This window comes from Xenopus laevis, chromosome 4L (assembly GCF_017654675.1).
Source record: "Xenopus laevis strain J_2021 chromosome 4L, Xenopus_laevis_v10.1, whole genome shotgun sequence".
Classification (NCBI taxonomy): Eukaryota; Metazoa; Chordata; class Amphibia; order Anura; family Pipidae; genus Xenopus; species Xenopus laevis.
In genome coordinates, this window is record NC_054377.1 from 149,673,344 (window position 1) to 149,695,509 (window position 22,166).

Sequence of the window (22,166 nt, forward strand, 5' to 3'; positions counted from 1 at the left end):
TGACTGGGAGATCGGTATGTCGGTGCATGAGCAGTTTGCCGGTTTTCAACAACTGCGCATGAACTGAAATTGACGGAGATTGCAGATCTCTCAGTCAGCTATCCGAGGACCCGGAAGATGGATGCCGTGAAATCCGCTGCCTGAATCTGTGCCATGGGGTAAGTATAAAGTGTGGGGCATTTCCCAGGGGGTGCGGGTGATATTTTTTTCTACAGGGTTTCCTTCTCCTTTAAGATCAGAGAACAAAACATCTTTATTTCACACACCACTTGTGTCCGTCGTTTTGGCCTACGCTGGGACCTTTGCCAATCGTTTCCGCTGTGACACACTATTTTATTTACATTCACAATAAAGAATATGAAAGAATGAAAGAAAGGAATACATATAAATACCTGAATTGGAGTCTGGAAACGACAGGTAACAAATGCTGGTTTTCTGTAAGAAGATGTAGACAGAATATTTGTTTTTTTAGCCCTTAAGCCAATAATTTAACTTTGTAAGTTTCCTTAAATGGTGTGAGAAGGCTACATAGTGTTATGTTACATACTTAATGAAGGGGTTTCATTGCTTCCATACAGGTGACTGTGCCGTCTATGAGATAATGCTCTTCCTTTTCCCCTTTGTGCCCTATCACTTTGGTCCGATTATATACTGTGCCCCTTTAATTCCAGTTAATACCTTCATTACTACTTACAAGGCTTAAACGCCACCAAATGCACCAAAAAAATTTGCAGATACCTACCTGCAGCAACCATAACGCATTACTTGAGAGCAATGAAAAGCAATATACACCTAGGTAGATCTAGGTTAATTATTTAAAGGGGTTGCTCAACTTTAAGTTAAAGGAAAACTATACCCCCAAAATGAATACTTAAGCAACAGATAGTTTATATCAAATTGAATGACATATTAAAGAATCTTACCAAACTGGAAAATATATTTACATAAACATTGCCCTTTTACATCTCTTGCCTTGAACCACCATTTCGTGACTATCTGTGCTGCCTCAGAGATCACCTGACCAGAAATACTACAACACTAACTGTAACAGGAAGAGATCACCTGACCAGAAATACTACAACACTAACTGTAACAGGAAGAGATCACCTGACCAGAAATACTACAACACTAACTGTAACAGGAAGAGATCACCTGACCAGAAATGCTGCAGCTCTAACTGTAACAGGAAGAGATCACCTGACCAGAAATACTACAACACTAACTGTAACAGGAAGAGATCACCTGACCAGAAATACTGCAGCTCTAACTGTAACAGGAAGAGATCACCTGACCAGAAATACTACAACACTAACTGTAACAGGAAGAGATCACCTGACCAGAAATACTACAACACTAACTGTAACAGGGAGAGATCACCTGACCAGAAATACTACAACACTAACTGTAACAGGAAGAAGTGAGGAAGCAAAAGGCAGAACTCTGTCTGTTAATTGGCTCATGTGACCTTACATGTGGTTTGTATATGTGCACAGTGAATCCTACGATCCCAGGGGGCGGCCCTTATTTTTTAAAATGGCAATTTTCTATTTATGATTACCCAATGGCACATACTACTAGAAAAGTATATTATTATGATAATGGTTCATTTACATGAAGCAGGGTTTTACACATGAGCTGTTTTACTCTGTATCTTTTAATAGAGACCTACATTGTTTGGGGGGGCATAGTTTTCCTTTAACTGTTAGTATGATGTAGAGAGGGATATTCTGAGACAATTTGCATTTGGTTTTCACTTTTTAATATTTGTGGTTTTTGAGTTATTTAGCTTTTTATTCAGCAGCGCTCCAGTTTGCAGTTTCAGCCATTTGGTTGCTAGGGTCCAAATTCCCCTAGCAACCATGCATTGCTTTGAATAAGAGGCTGGGATATGAATAGGAGAGGCCTGAATAGAAATAGAAAGAGGAGTTATAAAAAGGTGAAAAACAATACATTTTTAGCCTTACAGAGTATTTGTTTTTTTAGATGGGGTCAGTGACCCCCATTTGAAAGCTGGAAAGACTCAGAAGAAGATGGCAAATAATTCAAAAACTATAATAAAAAAAATGAAGACCAATTGAAAAGTTGCTTAGAATTAGCCATTCTATAACATAATAAACATTAACTTAAAGGTGCAGCACACCTGTTTTTTCCTGAAAATGTTTTCATTGTTGTGGTTGCATAAACAAACCTCATGTTTTAAAAGAGACCACTCATTTCCAACAAAAGCTAATTGTAGGCCTGCTAAAAATATGGCTATTTAAACAATTTGTACCATTTATTGCCTGATGTATTAAATCTCCTGTGACAATTGTGATCTATATCAATTCTCAAGAACCATCACAAAAATGAAAATTTAATATAAGCTTCATCATACTGAAATAAGAAACTGTGTAAATATAATCAATTAAATATTCTGTACTGTTTCTGAAATAATCAAGTTTATCTTCACTGTTCATCTCTCAGCATCTGTTTCTCTTCATTCTATCTTCATGCAGCAGTTGGGTGTCTGATGAATGATCAAATATATCTTATAGGGGGGCTCCTATTGCCTATCAGATGAATTAGAGCTCACTCAGAATCCAGTACAAACAAAATGTAACAAAATAACTGCCTTTTGCACAAATTCTGCATGTAGAGAGACGTGATGTCTGGTGAGTTTAATAGAGTGAGCTCTAATACATCTTCTAGGCAAAAGGAGCCCCCCTATAAGATATATTGTATCTAACTGTCAATTATTATCCTTGTCGTTTCTCAGCTCAGAACCCTCACATGCCCCCTATATAAAATAACAGCCAGGGGACTCAATGTGCCACCTAGAGTGTTCCTGTTGGGCTGTAGCCAAGCTACTAATTCAGTAATTTAAATGAAAGTCCTTATTAATGCCATGTGATTTTCTTTTATCAATTGCAATGTAGCAAGGAGAGGTGAGTTGGAAGACGCTGATAAGGCAGCAGATAAATCAGTGGAGAGAGTCCGGAGTGAGTCCAAGTTCTGGCCAGAATGATCTCATTGTGTTACATAATATTTTATGGTTTTATTATATGAGCAGAGGTTGTGCCGTTACATGCCGTCCCTGTGCAGTACCGGTATGGGACCTGTTATCCAGAACGCTCGGAAGCTGGGGGTGTCCGGATAACGTTATCTTTTCATAATTTGGATCTTCATACATTAGGGGGCCCATTCACTAAGTTCGAGTGAAGGAATAGAGGAAAAATAGTTCGAATTTTGAATGGTTTTTTTGGCTACTTCGACCTTCGAATCAAACGATTCAAACTAAAGATCGTTCGAATATTCGACCATTCGATAATCGAAGTACTGTCTCTTTAAAAATTTCTTTGACCCCCTAGTTCGCCACCTAAAACCTACCGAGGCCAATGTTAGCCTATGGGGAAGGTCCCCATAGGCTTGCTAACAATTTTCTGATCGAAGGATAATCCTTCGATCGATGGATTAAAATCCTTCAAATTGTTCGATTCGAAGGATTTAATCGTTAGATCGAACGATTATTCCTTTGATTTGAATTGCGCAAAATCCTTCGACTTCGATATTCGAAGTATTTTAATTCGGCAGTCGAATATCGAGGGTTAATTAACCCTCGATATTCAACCCTTGATACATCTGCCCCTAAGTCTACTAGAAAATCATATAAACATTAAATAAACCCAATAGGCTGGTTTTGCCTCCAATAAGGATTAATTATATCTTATAATTATTCAAAAAACAATATCCTGGAAGCTACTAAATATAAAAGTCAAAGAGTATATTTGTATATTATTTAGGCATAATAAAAAAAAATGGTACATACTGACCCTCCAATAATCCACTCTACGCATTTTGTACCCTCCGGTACTTAGTCATAAGTGTACCGGATGACATAGTACCGGAGGGTACGAAACTCGTAGAATGGATTATTGGAGGGTCAGTATGTACCATTTTTGTTTATTATGACTAATTAATATACAAAGATACTCTTTGACTTTTATATTTAGTAGCTTCCAGGATATTGTTTTTTGAATAATTATTGTATAGTGCCTTGAAAACTGTGGCAAAGTTCTGGAGCTTCTGTTGCCCTGTGCAGACTGGCAAACTAGACTACCCCTAAATTAAAAGATATTTTTTTATTTCTTTAATTATATCTTATGCCAATCTGAAGTCCAATGCGGTCTGTTCACTGCACCTTGCAGCTTAAGCCCCCAGTGCACACGCTATAAGGAATGTAATATGGCACTTACCTCTTTATCTGTCACATTGGCATGAGGGGGATACAGAGCCTGGGGAAAAGCGAAAAAAAACAATTGTTAGCACCGATAACAGCAACTGAACAACGCTGACCCCCTGTGACAAGTTTGAAGTCCTGGATCATTGCTGCTATTGACAAGCTGAAACTTTAGCCTCGTGCAATAAGTTCACTATATAAAATATGACATTTAGACCTATTAATTTTTAGGTGTTAGTTCTCCTTTAAGAGACCCTCACTTCCAGCATCCCTGGCGAAGGGTAGGAGTATGCAGACAGCCTATATCTCTCTTATGAGACCCCCATTCCCAGCATCTGCACATGAGGATAGAGACCGGCAGCTAGAGAGGCAGGACTGTTCCTCTGACATAAAAAAATTTAAATTTACAAGGAGAGGGAAAGGGAGTCGGTAACTCAGACAAAAAGAGTGGGTGTAGTACAATTAATGGCAGCTTACAAGGGGAGTAGTGGAAGTACCGTATATACTCGTGTATAAGCCGAGTTTTTCAGCACCCAAAATGTGCTGAAAAAATTGACCTCAGCTTATACTCGGGTAAGTATGGTACAATGATAGAAAAACCTCTTGTAGATGAAATACGGTAGAAGGCAGCTGCCTCACCGGTAAATTTGCAGAGAACTACCGGTATTAGAAACTTTCTCAGCACAAGGGGGAGAGAGGAGAGGAGGCGCCGCCATGAGCGATGCATGCTGGAAATTAAGGCAACATGGGGGCGCAGCTTGACTTCCATGATCCCACGGAGTGTGAAAGTCTGAGGTAACCCCTCTCCCTGCCGTCCGTCCCTCCCTCAGCCTGCGTCAACACCGCTGCCGCCTCCCAGGGACGAGGTAAGGGGCTGGCAGGAGGCGAGAAAGCGAGGAAATTGCAGGCTCCCAGTTTCCAGGAAGATGGACAGAAACTACCCTCCCGCCACCTTTACCGACCCGCTGGTTCCTGCGTTCCCCGCAGCCTGGGCCTATGAACGGAGCGCCGCCGGGACCCAGGTAAGAGCAGGCGCACAGCAAAGTCCTACGACTGGGGCCTTTTCTTTCAAGCTAACAGTCCAGGGAGCGGCTTAAAAGAGTGCGGTGGTAGCAACAACCACTACAGGCCGGGGATCCTCCCTCACTTGCAGGCCTGAGCAACCCTCCAGGTGTTCCCTGTCACTCCCTGTATGTGCCAGTTATTGTTGCACTTGTACCTGCTTCCCTATGTTGTGCAGTTCCTAAAGTGCAGCTGGAAGTCTACAGGTTGGACACCCTGGCTCTGCATTAACATATGTTATCAGCCTTGTCATTATTGTGTGGGGAGTATGTGTATATAGTATATGTGTGTGTCTTTGTATGATGGTGTGGGTAGAGAGTTTGTGTGTGTATATAGTATATGTGTGGGGAGTTTGTGTGTATAGTATGTGTGTGTGATTATTTTGTGGGAAGAGTGTGTGTGTAAAGTATATGTGTGTCTATGTGTGTATAATTGCTAGTGGAAAGTATATTTTGTCTCAGCTGAAAAATATCTGTAATATAAATCCACTGGGGGGGGACAAATTTTCAGTGATTTAGTTTGCGCTGTAGTGATTGTAGCATAAAGGGTCTTAGTTGTGTCTAGGCTTATACGCGAGTCAATAGGTTTTCCCAGTTTTCGTAAGTAAAATTAGGTACCTCGGCTTATACTCGGGTCGGCTTATACACGAGTATATACGGTATAGACTATAATTTTAAACACGTTAAAGGAGTTGTTCACCTTTAAATGAACTGTTAGTATGATGTAGCGAGAGATATTCTGAGACAATTTGCAATTGGTTTTTATTTTTTATTTTTATCCAGCAGCTCAGCTTGCAGTTTCAGCAATCTGATAGCTAGGCTCAAAGTTACCCTAACACACATGTAACCAAGCAAGAGACTGGAATATGAATAGAAAGAGGAGTAATAAAAAGTAGCAATAACAATACATTTGTAGCCTTACAGAGCATTTGTTTTTAGATGGGGTCAGTGACCTCCATATGAAAACTGGAAATGGTCAGAAGAAGAAGAAGGGAAATACCGGTAATTTATAAAACATAAATAATGAAGACCAATTAAAAAGTTGCTTAGAATTGTCCATTCTATAACATACTAAACATTAACTTAAAGGTGAACCATCCCTTTAACCAGTGCATTATACTCATTTAGATATCGAAGAATTGTGCTTAAAAAAGTAGCATTTCAGGCTGATTTATTGAATATTTCTGCAAAAACCCTAATAATCCCGGCCTTCTCTTCCACTTCCTGCTCCCTGAATTCCCAGGCTGTGCACTCACTGTAAGACAGGAACCAATCAGCAGCTAGCAGGACCCGATAGGGAACTGAAGCCTGTCTGTGTGACTGCAGGGCTGTGATTGGCTGTCCCCCTCCTACTCTGCTTCCGGCAGGGAGATTGGGACACGCCCACCTCTCATTTGAAACAAGGACCAGAGAACATCTATAGGGAGCTCTAATAAAGGGGCTATTTTTAAAGATAATATAAATTTTTAGCGCCATGTAAAAGCAACACCATATATTACTTATAATTGCCTACAAAATTCGGTTAAGTGTTTTAAGTTTTAAGTTTCCCATCTTGGATTTTGTTAGACGTGTCAGTGGCACTGCACCTGCCCAGTATGAGCTTAGGGGTCGTTACAAATAATTGAGCAGAAAGTGAGGTTTTTCTCTAATACAAGCTGATGCTACAGGCTCATTAGTGAAATCTGATACAAAACACACTGGTTTCTATGCTGCCATGTTTGAGACTCTCAACCAATTACTAATCAGCCTTGTATTATGACTTTTTTTTCTTTATCCGCTGTATATTGTGGGATGGTCCCTAAACTCAGGCGAGTTACAGCATTAAAAGAAGATGAGCAGCTGCTGGGAGCAGTTTTGAGGCTCAGAACCTCCCCACTTCTTTGTTAGGCTTTAGTTCTCCTTGAAGGCCGACCCACAAGCAACATTGAGTAACACACAGAGCATTAGCTAGCATACAAGCTCAATCTACAAAATGCAAACTGTAGTCTGACCAGCTTCTCCATCCACTCAGAGTATGTGTATGTATATGTATATGTATATATATATATATATATATATATATATATATATATATATATATATATATATATATATATATATATATATATATATATATATATATATATATATATATATATATATATATATATAGAGGTTGGAAGGATCAGCACACTCCATTTTGCGATGAAAAAAGTGTTTCTTTATTAAACACACATAACTAAGTTATGTGTGTTTAATAAAGAAACACTTTTTTCATCGCAAAATGGAGTGTGCTGATCCTTCCAACCTCTATATATGATACATTGATCGTGCACCTCGTGATCACAAGCTAAGGAGTGCGGACACCACACACAATTTGATTTATATATATATATATATATATATATATATATATATATATATATATACACACACATACATAAATATGGGTGCACACAATCCCTGATCACAAGCTAAGGAGTGCGGACACCACACACAATTTGATTTATATATATATATATATATATATATATATATATATATATATATATATATATATATATATATATATATATATATATATATATATATATATATATATATTATATATATATATATATATATATATATATATAATATATATATATATATATATATATATATATACACATACATACATAAATATGGGTGCACACAATCCCTGACGCATCTGCTGTATGCCACACACGTATTGGGGGAACCCACGCGTCTCTGCCATTAATCACATTCATTTGCATTTGTTTTTCTGGTCCCCAGGGGCTATTTCCATCATGCTGAGTATGTACAGGAGCTCACAGTCTGCTGACTCAGCTCCAGAGCAAAGGTCTCCCTGCTGGGAATGAATTCCCATTAGTTTTCCCAGCGCTGAACCCCAAGCACAAAGACCTTTCCCTCAGTACTATGATATGATCCTGCTGACAGGGACATGAGCTTCATGTTACAGCCAAGTTTTGTTCTCTTACACGGGTGCAGTATTTTTGTCTTTCCAAGTTCTAGTATAAGGGGGCTCAGCTTCAGATATATATATATATATATATATATATATATATATATATATATATATATAGAGAGAGAGAGAGAGAGAGAGAGAGAGAGAGAGAGAGAGAGAGAGAGAGAGAGAGAGAGAGAGAGAGAGAGAGAGAGAGAGAGAGAGAGAGAGAGAGAGAGAGAGAGAGAGAGAGAGAGAGAGAGAGAGAGAGAGAGAGAGAGAGAGAGAGAGAGAGAGAGAGAGAGAGAGAGAGAGAGAGAGAGAGAGAGAGAGAGAGAGAGAGAGAGAGAGAGAGAGAGAGAGAGAGAGAGAGAGAGAGAGAGAGAGAGAGAGAGAGATATATATATATATATATATATATATGAACCAGATAATGATCAACATTAAAAAGATATTAAGTGCACTTTGTGAAACACTCCTTTTAACCAGGTCACTCAGCCATGTCGCCCAACCTAGGAGTGGAATCTCTAATAATATTTGCTCAGCGGAATAAAGGTCTTTTACTGCAATATGTCTCATAAAAACCCTGCGCTTATGATATTATTGCTGTTCTAGGATTCTTACTGATTGTGGTCACTATTAGATGCTTAGCACCTGGGTTCTGGTATTATTTCTATTTAAAGTAGATGCATACAGTATCCCTTCCTATAGCCTTCTACTCTTACAGAACCCCTCAGTGACTTCTAATATCCTTATCATTTACAGTAGGGGGTACATTACCCCTTATAATACATGAGTGATACTCAGAGTTCCCTGTATAACTCAGCCTGCAGCCTTGTGCCTTTATATGGTCACAGAAAAACCCCTCAGTGACTTCTAATATCCTTATCATTTACAGTAGGGGGTACATTACCCCTTATTATACATGAGTGATACTCAGAGTTCCCTGTATAACTCAGCCTGCAGCCTTGTGCCTTTATATGGTCACAAAACAACCCCTCAGTGACTTCTAATATCCTTATCATTTACAGTAGGGGGTACATTATCCCTTATAATACATGAGTGATACTCAGAGTTCCCTGTATAACTCAGCCTGCAGCCTTGTGCCTTTATATGGTCACAGTACAACCCCTCAGTGACTTCTAATATCCTTATCATTTACAGTAGGGGGTACATTATCCCTTATAATACATCAGTGATACTCAGAGTTCCCTGTATAACTCAGCCTGCAGCCTTGTGCCGTTATATAGTCACAGAAACACTCAGTGACTTCTAATATCCTGATTATTTACAGTAGGGGGTACATTATCCCTTATATAGATAGCACATGCAATTGTTGACAGCAGTGGAATAAAAACAAACAAGCAGCAGTGTCAGTTCTGGTATGAAAGTCACAACAGTCAATTTATCTCATCTGAGTTGTAAGTAATTAGAGGCAGCATAGGAAGGGATAATATCATTTGCCATTAATGCAATTTAAACTAATGGGAAAATACTGACATCCTGCATATCATTTCTTGTGATGCTCATTGCCCCAATAAAATGTATCAGAGGTTCTGGACTGTGCCCTGGATTAGTCTTTACACAACCCTCTGTCTGTATGTTATGTAATTGTTATTTCGTTCTCAAAAACATATTGGATCCATTTGGTAATGTGCCACCCATTTAGCAATAATTACCTGAAAGGGAAAATATCCCTTTCCCTTTGAACCTTTTCAAATGTATTACTGATATGGGAATAGGCTCTTAAAGGGATCCTGTCATCTGAAAACATGTTTTTTTCAAAACGCACCAGTTAATAGTGCTGCTCCAGCAGAATTCTGCACTGAAATCCATTTATTTTATATTCAATTTTGAAATCTGACATGGGGCTAGACATTTTGTCAGTTTCCCAGCTGCCCCCAGTAATGTGACTTGTACCTGCACTTTAGGATGGAACTACTTTCTGGCAGGCTGTTATTTCTCCTACTTAATGTAACTGAATGTGTCTCAGTGGGACTTGGCTTTTACTATTGAGTGTTGTTCTTAGATCTACCAGGCAGCTGTTATCTTGTGTTAGGGAACTGCTATCTGGTTACCTTCCCATTTTTCTGTTGTTAGGCTGCTGGAGGGAAACGGGAGGGTGTGATATCACTCCAACTTGCAGTAAACAGTGATTGAAGTTTATCAGAGCACAAGTCACATGACTTGGGGCAGCTGGGAAATTGACAATATGTCTAGCCCCATGTCAGATTTCAAAATTGAATATAAAAAAATCTGTTTGCTCTTTTGAGAAATGGATTTCAGTGCAGAATTCTGCTGGAGCAGCACTATTAACTGATGAGTTTTGAAAAAAAAAAAAAATATTTTCCCCATGACAGCATCCCTTTAATGTGCGTCACCCTGCCCTCGTGCAAATTAAGAGAAAAAAAATACTATTCTTTTGCCGTAAACATAGATTCATGTTGTATTATGTAGCATCAGGTACCAGAACAAGGGTACTATTATTACGGAGAAAAAAAGCAATTCAGTCCAACTGAAATATTTGCTTAAAAACTACATCAAGGAAGACGGAATTGCTGTATTTCAGAGATTTCTGGATAACTGGGTTCCTGCCTCATGTTTTTGTATAGGAGTTCAATAGTCTCAAACCATCATATCTCCTGCTAATGTAGCCTTACAATCTACTACAGGTATGGGACCTGTTATCCGGAATGCTCGGGAGCTGGGGTTTGCCAGATAAAAGATCTATCCATAATTTGGATCTTCATGATACGAGAGAATCATGTAAACATTAAATAAACCCAACAGGCTGGTTTTGCCTCCAATAAGGATTAATTATATCTTAGTTGGGATCAAGTACAAGCGACTTATTAAAACAAGCGTTTTATTATTACACAGAAAAAGGAAATCATTTATAAAAATTTGGAAAATGTGGATAAAATGGAGTTTGAGAGACTTTCCATAATTCTTTCTGGATAACGGGTTTCCGGATAATGGATCCCATACCTGTACCATGTAAACTTGCCACACTATACTAATTGTGTTTCCAACAACATGACTATGGGCAACCACATAATAATGAGATTACAGGAAATGTAACCTATTTAATTAATATAATATCATCAAAGGGCCTAGAAAATCATGTGCATTTGTATTTAGACATGTGCATTTTTTATTTCAATGGTCCTGTATGTATATGTGGCTTATTATTCATACAGAGCTGCCATATTATATTGGTATAGGATCCATTATATGGAATCCTGTTATCCAGAAAACTCAGAATTACTGGATGACAGTCTCCCATAGACTTCATTTTATCCAAATAACCAACATTTTTTTTAAAACTATTTCCTTTTTTCTGTGTAATAATAAAACAGTAACTTGTACTTGATCCCAACTAAGATATAATTAATCCTTATTGGAAGCAAAACCAGCCTATTGGGTTTATTTAATGTTTATATGATTTTTGTAAAGTTAATATATGGAGATCCAAACTATAGAAAGACCCCTTATCTGGAAAATTAGGACCCAAGCATTCTGGATAACAGGCCCAATACCTGTATAAAACATAACTTTTCTGGCTATATTGAAGCCATTAGAATTCTTGTAGAACTGCAACACACACACACATCATTAAATCCTGCTCACTTTAAACTAGACTTGAAGAGAAATCAATAGCCACTAAACATTTCATGATTCCTAATGAATTTCTTTGGCAAACAGATTACACTTCACAACACTTCAGACTAAAATAATGAATAACAGCTCTTAGGGCAAGGCCAGACGTGGCGTTTTTACTTTGCGTTTTTAAAAAAGCTCAGTCGCGCATAAATACGCAGAAACTGTACTACCACTGAAACTAATGGAAAACACACTATGGCAATTCTCAAAGGGCGTTGCAAGCCGGAATCCGCTGTGGGACGCCACTATTCGCGTTTTTCAGCAGAAACGCAAATACGTCAAGAAACTACCAAATCAATAGATTCTGTGGAATCTGCACGTTTGAAACCACACTTTACGTAAATACGCAGCTTAATTTAAATATGGCGTCCAAATGCTCGCAAGATAAATGACGCATATACGTTTTTACGGTGTATTAGAATGTAATTTCTCCTACCGCACACCTGCAACTGGTGGTGCGTTTCTTCCGTTGACCCAGCCGGGTCCCTTAGCAACGTATGTAAATAGAAAACGGATCCGCAGGAAAAAATGCACGTGGACAGTCACGTGTGGTTTCAGTGGTGTATTTACGCCTGGAGCTTTTTTTAAAAACACAACGTAAAAACGCCATGTCTGGCCTTGCCCTTAGTTGTAATGGATTGGGGACTTGTCTTCATGCCACCCAAGGGGTGGTTCCTAACATTTTAGTAGTTATAGAAAGGCTGATTCTTCAGACTCTTTCCAGCTTTCAAATGGGGGGTCATTGACCCCATCTAAAAAACAAATGCTCTATAAGACTACACATTTATTGTTATTGCTACTTTTTATAACTTTCTATTCAGGCCTCTCCTATTCTTATTCCAGTCTCGTATTCAAATCAGCGCATGGTTGCTAGGGGAATTTGGACCCTAGCAACCAGATTGCTGAAATTACAAACTGGAGAGTTGCTGAATAAAAAGCTAAGTAACCCAAAAACCACAAATAATAAAAAAATGAAACCTAATTGCAAATTGTCTCAGAATATCCCTCTCTACATCATATGAACAGTTAATTTAAAGGTGAAGGACCCCTTTAATGAGCCACTGTCCTCTTCAGCAAAGAGCCCTATATATATTTATACTGGGAACAAATCCTATCACCAGGGTAAAGGCCAACTGCCAGTGTATGTTCAACTGGACAGAAGCCATGAATCCAACTTGCCTAATGTAAACCATTATCCAGCTAGCCACCCAATCCCTGCAGTAGCCGGGAAGCAAAACAACAAACAAGTTGGTTCCTCCAGCAGGACAGGGAAATGGATCATTTGGGAGGAGCATATGCTGAACCCATGGAATCAGATAACAGCAAAGCTCCTACAGATGTTATTCACCCAAGCGAAACAGTCCGACAATACAGAAAATAAAAGCTTACAGCAGGTTTAATAATGGATCTGACTATAAACCATTCACACCTACTGTGTGTGCCATAAAATGCACAAGGCGCTATGTCAGCTGTATATTCTATTTACTCAGCAAGATAATGAGATAAGATTAAATATTGATGTACAGCTCACATGGAACACAATCCAATTGCTACGGCACGAGGGCCTTTTCAGAGTATCACAATGACTTCTATGAAGCACCAGTAGTTTATTTCACTCCTATATTCACAGCTCTAGGGGCACATTTATTTTTAGCATCTTCCATAAGACACACAACCTGCATCACTATCCCATAGGGTTGTACTCAATCCACGATTCTATTCCAGACTCGGCCAAGATTCAGTCTTTTTCAGTAGAATTCAGATTCGGACATATCCAAGTCCCTGGCCGAACCAAATCCAAAAAATCATGTGACTTTTTGTCACAGAAAAGTAAAAAAAAAAATTCTATTCTTTTTCCCCTAATTTATATATGAAAATTAGAATTTGGAATCGGATCGGAAATTGGCTGAAACTTTCTAAAAGGATTAGGAGCATCCTTATTATCCCAGCAACAAGTGAGGACTGATACAATATAACAATGTGTTAAACCAGGGGAAATAACACACATTAGATCTGCTCAGACCTGACCTATAAGCAGAAAAGGTCTGGTGGAACTTTACATACAACACAAAAGGTTTCACTTTGAAATGGGTGGTTCACCTTTAAGTTAACTCTTAGGGGCAGATTTATCAAGGGTCGAATTTCTAATTGAAAAAAAACTTCAAAAAAGACCAACCAAAATTTATTTTTAAAAAAAAAAAAAAAAACAGGTTTTTTTGGTCAGTTTTCTAAAGAATTTGAAGCTTATGAATCGAAGTTATAGCGAATTAAATCGAATTGTAATCAACTTTTTTGTCCAAAAAAAGCTTTGATTTCTCAAAATCCACCAATTGACTCCAATTAGGTTCTAGGAGGTCCCCCATAGGCTAAAACAGCAATTCGGCAGGTTTTAGAAAGTGAATGGTCGAAGTTGAATTTTGAAAGAGACGGTACATAATAAATTTCAATATTCAATTTTTTTCAAATTGAATTTGGACTATTCCCTAGTCGAAGTACACAAAAAATTAGCAAAAGTGGACCCGTCACCCAGACACAAAAATCTGTATAATAAAAGTCCTTTTCAAATGAAACATGAAATCCAATTTCTATTTTTTATTAAAGCATTCATAGCTGTTGTAAGCTCATTTAAACATCTCAGCTGTCAATCAAATATTGTCTGCCCCGCCTCTATGCCTAGGCATAGAGGCGGGGCAGACAATTACTTTCACTTTCCATTCAGCACTTCCTACATGTCACTGCTCTCCCCACATTCCCCCGTTCTCTTCACCATTTAATTGTGTAGCCAGGACATGGGGATGGACATCAGGTCCCCTATTCTGGTGCACAAACAAGATTCTGAGATGATACAAGACTTGTCTTAATAACAGTGTCCACAAAATGGCTCCTGCCTGCTTGTTATAATTATGAATTCCCAGACTGAAGGAAACAATATTCATATAATTTATAAAGTGTAATTAAAGTTCATTTTGCTTGACTGATGTGATAAAATAGGATTTTGAATAATTTTTTTGGGTGAGGGGTCCCCTTTAAAATTCGACATTTTTTATTTCGAACTTTCGCTTTGACCTTTGATAAATCAGCCCCTTAGCATGTTACTAAATAGCCTTTTCAATTTGCCTTCATTTTTAATAGTTTTTGAATAATCTGCCTTCTTCTTCTGACTCTTTCCATCTTTCAAATGAGGGTCACTGTTCCCATCTAAAAACAAATACTCTGTAAAGCTACAAATGTATTATTACGGCTACTTTTTATTACTCATCTTTCTATGCAATCCCTCTCCTATTCATATTCCAGTCTCTTATTAAAATCAGTGTGTGGTTGCTAGGTTAATCTGGACTCTAGCAACCAGTTGGTTGAAACTACTGAATAAAAAGCCAAATAACTCAAAAACCACAAATAATAAAAAATGAAAAGCAATTGCAAATTGTCTCAGAATATCACTCTCTACATCATACTAATAGTTATTTTAAAGATAAACAACCTGTTTAAGAAAGGGATGGGGTGGAAGAGAGGTTATAGGAAAAACAAACTTTTGATCTGGTTTTGTAAACAGAGTATTTTTCTGTCCCTTTCTGCACTGCTTGTCTTGTGAAACAATCATCGTCACAGTGTATTATTTATACAGTGCCAGCAAGTTGCACAGAAATTGACAGCAATGTATAACAAAGAGGCGTCTTGCAATGATTTAAGAAGCAGTAGAAGTCAGTTCATGGGATGGCTTGTGCTACATTGTTATAAATGTCAGAGGCAGCACAGCAGAGAGCAGAAAGGGACAGACACTGTGTTCAATAGCAGTTACGTATAAATGTGTTCCCTCAGCTACAGCCGATATATAACTCGAGACGTGTCACTTCTGTATCACATTCAAGTGTCGGATCCAGCGAGAGGCCAGCAGTGAGCAGGGTCTGAGCACTAAGTACAGGCAATCGGTGGGAAAGATTAGAAATGTTATTAGTAATACACACTCAGTAAATATTAAAAAATATATAAAATAGTAAGATACAATTCTTTTTTTTCTTTTCTTATAGCACCACCGCCTACAGCGGGCTCTCTCCAAAGATTCCTCATTCACATCACTACCCCCTCCCAGTGGAGCTTACGATCTAAGTTCCCAAACTCTTTCCACAAAACTACACAACAACATATGATGACAGAATCCCCTTAACATCATAGAGACTATTCCTGTACAACATTGTCAGCGCTACGCAATATGTTGGCGCTATATAAATGCGTTAATAATAATAATCCTGGGAGTCCCTTAACTGCACCTACTTCCTATATCAAGAAAAGAGGTACAACTATGGGACCTGGAGTTTTCCACACAACGGGTCTTTCTGTAATTTGGATCTTCATACCTTAAGTCTACTAGAAAATCATGTAAACATTAAACCCAATAGGCTGGTTTTGCTTCCAATTAGGATTAATTATATCTTAGTTGGGATCAAGTACAAGCGACTGTTTTAAAATTACACAGAAAAAGGAAATCATTTTTAAAGTTTGGATTTGGATAAAATGGAGTCTATGGAAGACAGCCTTTCTGTAATTGGGAGCTTTCTGGGTAATGGGTTTCCGGACAACAGATATGTATGTAATTTGGATCTTCATACCTTAAGTCTATTAGAAAATCATATAAACATTAAATAAACCCAATAGGCTGGTTTTGCTTCCAATAAGGATTAATTATATCTTAGTTGGGATCAAATACAAGCGACTGTTTTATTATTACACAGAAAAAGGAAATCATTTTTAAAAATGTGGATTTTTTGGATAAAATGAAGTCTATGGGAGACGGCCTTTCTGTAATTTGGAGATTTCTGGGCAGTGTCAGACTGGCCCCCCGGGGTAGCAGGAAAACTCCCAGGTGTCAGTGGGCCCTCCTGCTTCTAAACATTTGTTTTGTTTCAAGGCAATGCCTTATTAGAGGCTAAATAGAGCGATTATAGTATGTAAAGAAAAGAATAGAGATTGAGTGAGGAGAGGCAGAAAATACTACTGAGAGTTGGGCCCCTGATCTAAGGTTTTTTGGTGGGCCCCTGGTGTCCCAGTCCGACACTGTTTCTGGATATCAGGTTTCTGGATAACAGATCCCATACGTGTATTTCAGTTCCCTGCATTGGCAAGTTTGGGGCATGTTAGAAACAGGAATCTTGTTTATAGGGATGCACAGAATCCAGGATTGGGCGTATTTCAGTAGGATTCGCATGAATCCAAGTTCATCAGCGACCAAAAGCCTTAGCCTTAAAATCACACAAAGAAGGACGTAAAAGTTATTTTAGTTGTAATTAGCAAATGTAAATGAGGGTTGTGATTGAGGGCAGCACTAGTTTATAGACTGATTGCTGGGGGAATGGGCTACAAGAGGCCACTCATCTCCTGCACAATTCCTCAGGTTCTAGCCCTGCCCTGGGATCTCACTAGTGACAAGTGCAAAGAGTTGCTGCAGCATCTGCGGTCTGGTCAGTTATTATGGCGCTGATTATGGTGCAAGTGCCCCTGAAGTACAAACAAGTTGTCTGAGGAGACAGTAAGTATAAGGTGAATGAGGGCTGAGGGGACTGGGGATGGATATAGTTGCCTGTGTGACAGGAGATCATATATATATATATATACTCGCTGTTCCTTTAATACCCCCACTCACTCACCTCCACGGTCTGGCCCAGCTCCAGATCAAAGCCCACCACACAGATAGCGTGCAGCCAGGCGGAGAAGCGATCCCAGGGAAGTGCCAAGGGATTCCCGCGACTTGTCGTTTCCCCAGTGCCGTCCATCCCCGGAACTAACTCCTCTCCCCGCTCAGTCCCTACATCCAGGATAAACACACGGAGGCCGCCCGCGTCACACACACAAGCCGGGAGAGATCGGCGCTACGTGATGACGCGCTGAAGCAGTGGAAAAACAATCTTAGAAACGGACTTCCGCCAGGATATGGGCACACGTGCATGCTGGGATACGGGGCGGACTGAAAGAACTACATACTTTCCAACAATTAATAATTAGACGTGTGCAAATGTTTAGACTACGCCCATTTATAACCACGCCCCCTAATTATCATGTCCATTTTACAAACTGTGGCAGGTTATGAAAGTTTGAACACATTTCTGGAAATTTGAACGCAGTGTTTTATGTATTAAATCAGTTTTGCTCATGAAAGTGAGTTGCCCTTTAAGCTCAGTTCCCCCAAGAGACCTGCTTATTTTAAATAGTTACAATTGTATCTTTGCTAATCTTAAATTGTTACAAAAGTATCCAAGTGCAGCTGCTGAGTGTCCTGGACTCTCTGACAAAAAAAGCCTCTTATTTTAATTGCGTTTCAGAATTACTTTGTATCTTTTTCTCCAGTTATTGCAGGAGATCAAAGAGAAAGTCGGGACTTTTCAGCAAGAAACCCGGGACTGCGAGCTGAGCTGTCGAAAATCGGGACTGTCCCCCAGAAAAAGGGACAGTTGTAGGGTATGGAAGCAGCCAATAATAGTACGAGTTAAGTGCATTAGTATGCTATAGCATGTCCTGTGCTGAGACTGAACAACTTGTCCATTGGTCTTCGTTTTTTACAGTTTTTATACTGTGAAGTTTTTAAATAAACTTTTAGTATGATGTAGAGCAGTGATCCCCAACCAGTAGCTCATGAGTAACATGTTGCTCTCCAACCCCTTGGATGTTGCTCTCAGGGTCTTCAAAGCAGGTGCTTATTTTCGGATTCCAGGCTTGAAAGCAAGTTTTATTTGCATAAAAACTAAGTAAACTGCCAGGTAGAGCCTCTTGTAGGCTGTCAGTCCACATCGGGGCTACCAAATGGCCAATCACAGCCCTTATTTGGCACCCAAGGGACTTTTTCATGCTTGTGTTGCTCCCCAACTGTTTTTACATTTGAATGTGGCTCACGGGTAAAAAAGGTTGGGGACCCCTGATGTAGAGAGTAGGGATGCCACCTTTTCCATAAGTTTTAACCAGCTGGTGGAGGGACGTGAACAAATGGGGCGTTCCATGATTCAAAAGGGGTGGGGCCAAGCAATGTGCCCCAAAAGGGGCGGAGTCACGTCGAGCGATGGCCAGAAGGCCGAAAAAAACAGCAAGTTCTAAGCGAATTGAGGGCTGGCCAAGGGCTTTTTTTAAGGGTATTACAAATTTACCGGCAACTACATTGCTGGTAAATTTGTAATACCGGCCCCGGCCCTGGCAGGTGTTTTACTGGCCAGGTGGCAACGCTAGTAGAGAGTGATATTCTGAGACTATTTGCTATTGGTTTTCATTTTTTATAATTTGTGGTTTTTGAGTTCTTTAGATTTTTATTCAGCGGCTCTCGAGTTTGTAATTTCAGCCATCTGGTTGTTAGGGTCCAGATTCCCCTAGCAACCATGCACTGATTTGAATAAGAGACTGGACTATGAATAGGAGAGGCCTGAATAGAAAGATGAGGAATAAAAAGTAGCAATAACAATACATGTGTAGTCTTACAGAGCATTTGTTTTTTAGATGGGGTCAGTGACCCCCATTTGAAAGCTGGAAAGAGTCAGAAGAAGAAGGCAAATTTTAAAAAAAAAAATTAATGAAGACCAATTGAAACATTGCCTAGAATTATCTATTCAAAAAAAAGTGAACCACCCCTTTAAATTATTTTACCCTAACTTCCTGCTATTACTCTGTGATTGTATAATTTTGTAAGCGTTCACTTTAATTACTTATCCTTATATTCAGGCCTTATCCGTTCTATTTTGCAGTCTGTCATTCAAACCCTTCATAGTTGCTAGGGTACATTAGGCCGTAGAAACCAGAAAGCTGCTGTAATTTTAAACTGGATAACTGCTGAATAAAAAAAGTAAATACAGACAAATAAATTAAGACCAATCGCAAACCATCTGTGGACATCCCCTTGTTACATTAAGTTAATGTAAAGGTGAACTTCCCCTTTAATACTGCATTGATAATAATGAGTAGTAATTGTGTAACGGTTTCTTTTATTGAGCCATTGTAAGTAATTAGCCAATAATGTGTTTCATTCACAAGGACAGATGGCCTGTTACAATAGAGAGCCATGAACTGTATTTAACTTGTGTTTATTTGTCTGTGTAAGAAGCTTATCTTTTATCTGGCTAGTAGGAAATGCTAAAGCGAAAACTGGTTTAATTTGCTTCTTTAGAGACAGAAATAATAAAAAAAAAATAGATATTTCTTAATTAAAACAATAGGCAAAAAGAACATTCAGCACAAGCCCTATTCATTGAGCTTGTGTTGAAAAAGGGGTGTAAACTGCTCTTTAAATGTGTAGTATTCACAAAGTGCAAAGGGATCTTACCAGGTTAAGCAGTAGATGAATAACTTGTGTTGAGTGGCAAAAATGTGGTGCAGGTATAGGATCCATTATCCAGAAAACCCAGAAAAGCTCAGAATTACCGAAAGGTTGTCTCCCATAGACTCCATTTTATCCAAATAATTCACATTTTTAAAAATGATTTTCTTTTTCTGTATAATAATAAAACAGTAGCTTATACTTGATCCCAACTAAGATATAATTAATCCTTATTGGAAGCAAAACCAGCCTATTTGGGTTTATTTAATGTTTATATGATTTTCTAGTAGACTTAAGGTATGAAGATCCAAATTACAGAAAGATTCCTTAACCAAAAAACTCCAGGTCCCAAGCATTCTGGATAACAGGTCCCATAACTGTACTTGATCCTAACTAAGATATAATTAATCCTTATTGGAGGCAAAACCAGCCTATTTGGGTTCATTTAATGTTTACGTGGTTTTCTAGTAGACTTGAGGTATGAAGATCCAAATTATAGAAAGATCCCTTAACCAAAAAACTCCAGCTCCCAAGCATTCTGGATAACAGGTCCCATAACTGTACTTGATCCCAACTAAGATATAATTAATCCTTATTGGAGGCAAAACCAGCCTATTGTGTTTATTTAATGTTTACATGATTTTCTAGTAGACTTGAGGTATGAAGATCCAAATTACAGAAAGATCCCTTATCCGGAAAACCCCAGGTCCCAAGCATTCTGGATAACAGATCCCATACCTGTACCTTTTATAGCAAACTATATAGGAATATTACAAAGCAAGTTTTCTAGCCTCCAAGATCCCTTTCTCAGGCTCACATTGTACAAAATGAAGTCAAAGTACTGGGCATATATTATAAGTATTTCTATGTATATGATATATGTGCGCACAAACCCACATAATACTTTATATTCTATACTCTATATATTTCTTCCTGAATATTCAGTGATTCTGCTCTGTACCTATGGGATAATTAGTGATACTGAACAGGGTGTGACAAATCCCTTTTACAGAGATGAGAATTCCAACGCCACTGAATTACATTATTGAGGAAAGCCTTGTGATTCCATCAACATTCAGATGGTGAAAACTGTTGAATATAAAAACCTGCCATAGGCCACTTAATTAAACTGACCATATCCTGGGCTGGTTTTAGGTTAAAGGACCAGTAACATAATTTTTTTTTAAACTTTGTTAGTATAGAATAAAAAAAAACCACAAAGACAAATTAAACTTTTCTTTAAACTAAGTCTTTATTAAGAAATAACTTACCAAATCTCTGCTTGCGCTCCTCTTCAGAAAGGGCGATCCGGCGATCCATCGTGCGGCGATCAATTTCTCCTCCCTGCCTTTCTTATAGGAGATAGCCAGGGAAGAGAAATCTACCGCCGCATGATGGATCGTCGCTGTGTCGCCTTTTCTGAAGAGGAGCGTAAGCGGAGTTTCGGTAAGTTATTTTTTAGCTATTTAAAAGTTTAATTTGTCTTTGTGGGTTTTTTTTGATCTATACTAACAAATTTTTTTTAAAAATTTGATGTTACTGGACCTTTAATTTGACCATCTGGACAGGGGGCAGTGCAGGTGTTGCTGGAGATGTAGCTGGTGACGTTGGGGACAAGTCAGTGATATTTAGGGGGTGTCCAGTGACATCAGGAGCGGGGCTATGATGAGGCGCCATGTGATTGGCCAATTTGCGCATCAATCAGGGGAGAGTCTTGAACCAGAAAGGTTGCAACTGCAAACTGGACCCCATCAGGCCCTGCATCTGTACAGCAGCACAACTCTCAGCACCAACAACTGCTCAGTTGCGAGTAAGGTTGCCCAGTAAAAATGATGGTTGATCCCAATGTTATTAATAGGAGGAAGGTCGGTATTTTTTTTCGAGAAACAGCATACCTCCCAACTGTCCCTTTTTCGGAGGGACAGTCCCTCTTTTGACAGCTCAACCCGCAGTCCCTCATTTGTACTGGAAAGTCCCTCTTTTCTCTGCACT

The 22,166-nt window shown here is 38.8% G+C and overlaps 1 protein-coding gene across 1 annotated transcript in view; it reads right to left on the reverse strand.

Moving 5' to 3' along the window:
• The window catches only part of dennd6a.L (DENN/MADD domain containing 6A L homeolog), a 51,456-nt gene extending 33,619 nt beyond the window's left edge, over positions 1–17,837 (reverse strand). Inside the window, exons 1-3 of the mRNA XM_018241896.2 lie at positions 17,530–17,837; positions 4,233–4,271; positions 393–435 (exon numbers count right to left, since the gene is read on the reverse strand). Coding sequence (XP_018097385.2) covers positions 393–435; positions 4,233–4,271; positions 17,530–17,655 — 208 coding nt within the window. The 5' untranslated portion in view covers positions 17,656–17,837. The remainder of the gene's footprint in view (positions 1–392; positions 436–4,232; positions 4,272–17,529) is intronic.
• Between the last annotated feature and the right edge of the window lie 4,329 nt (positions 17,838–22,166).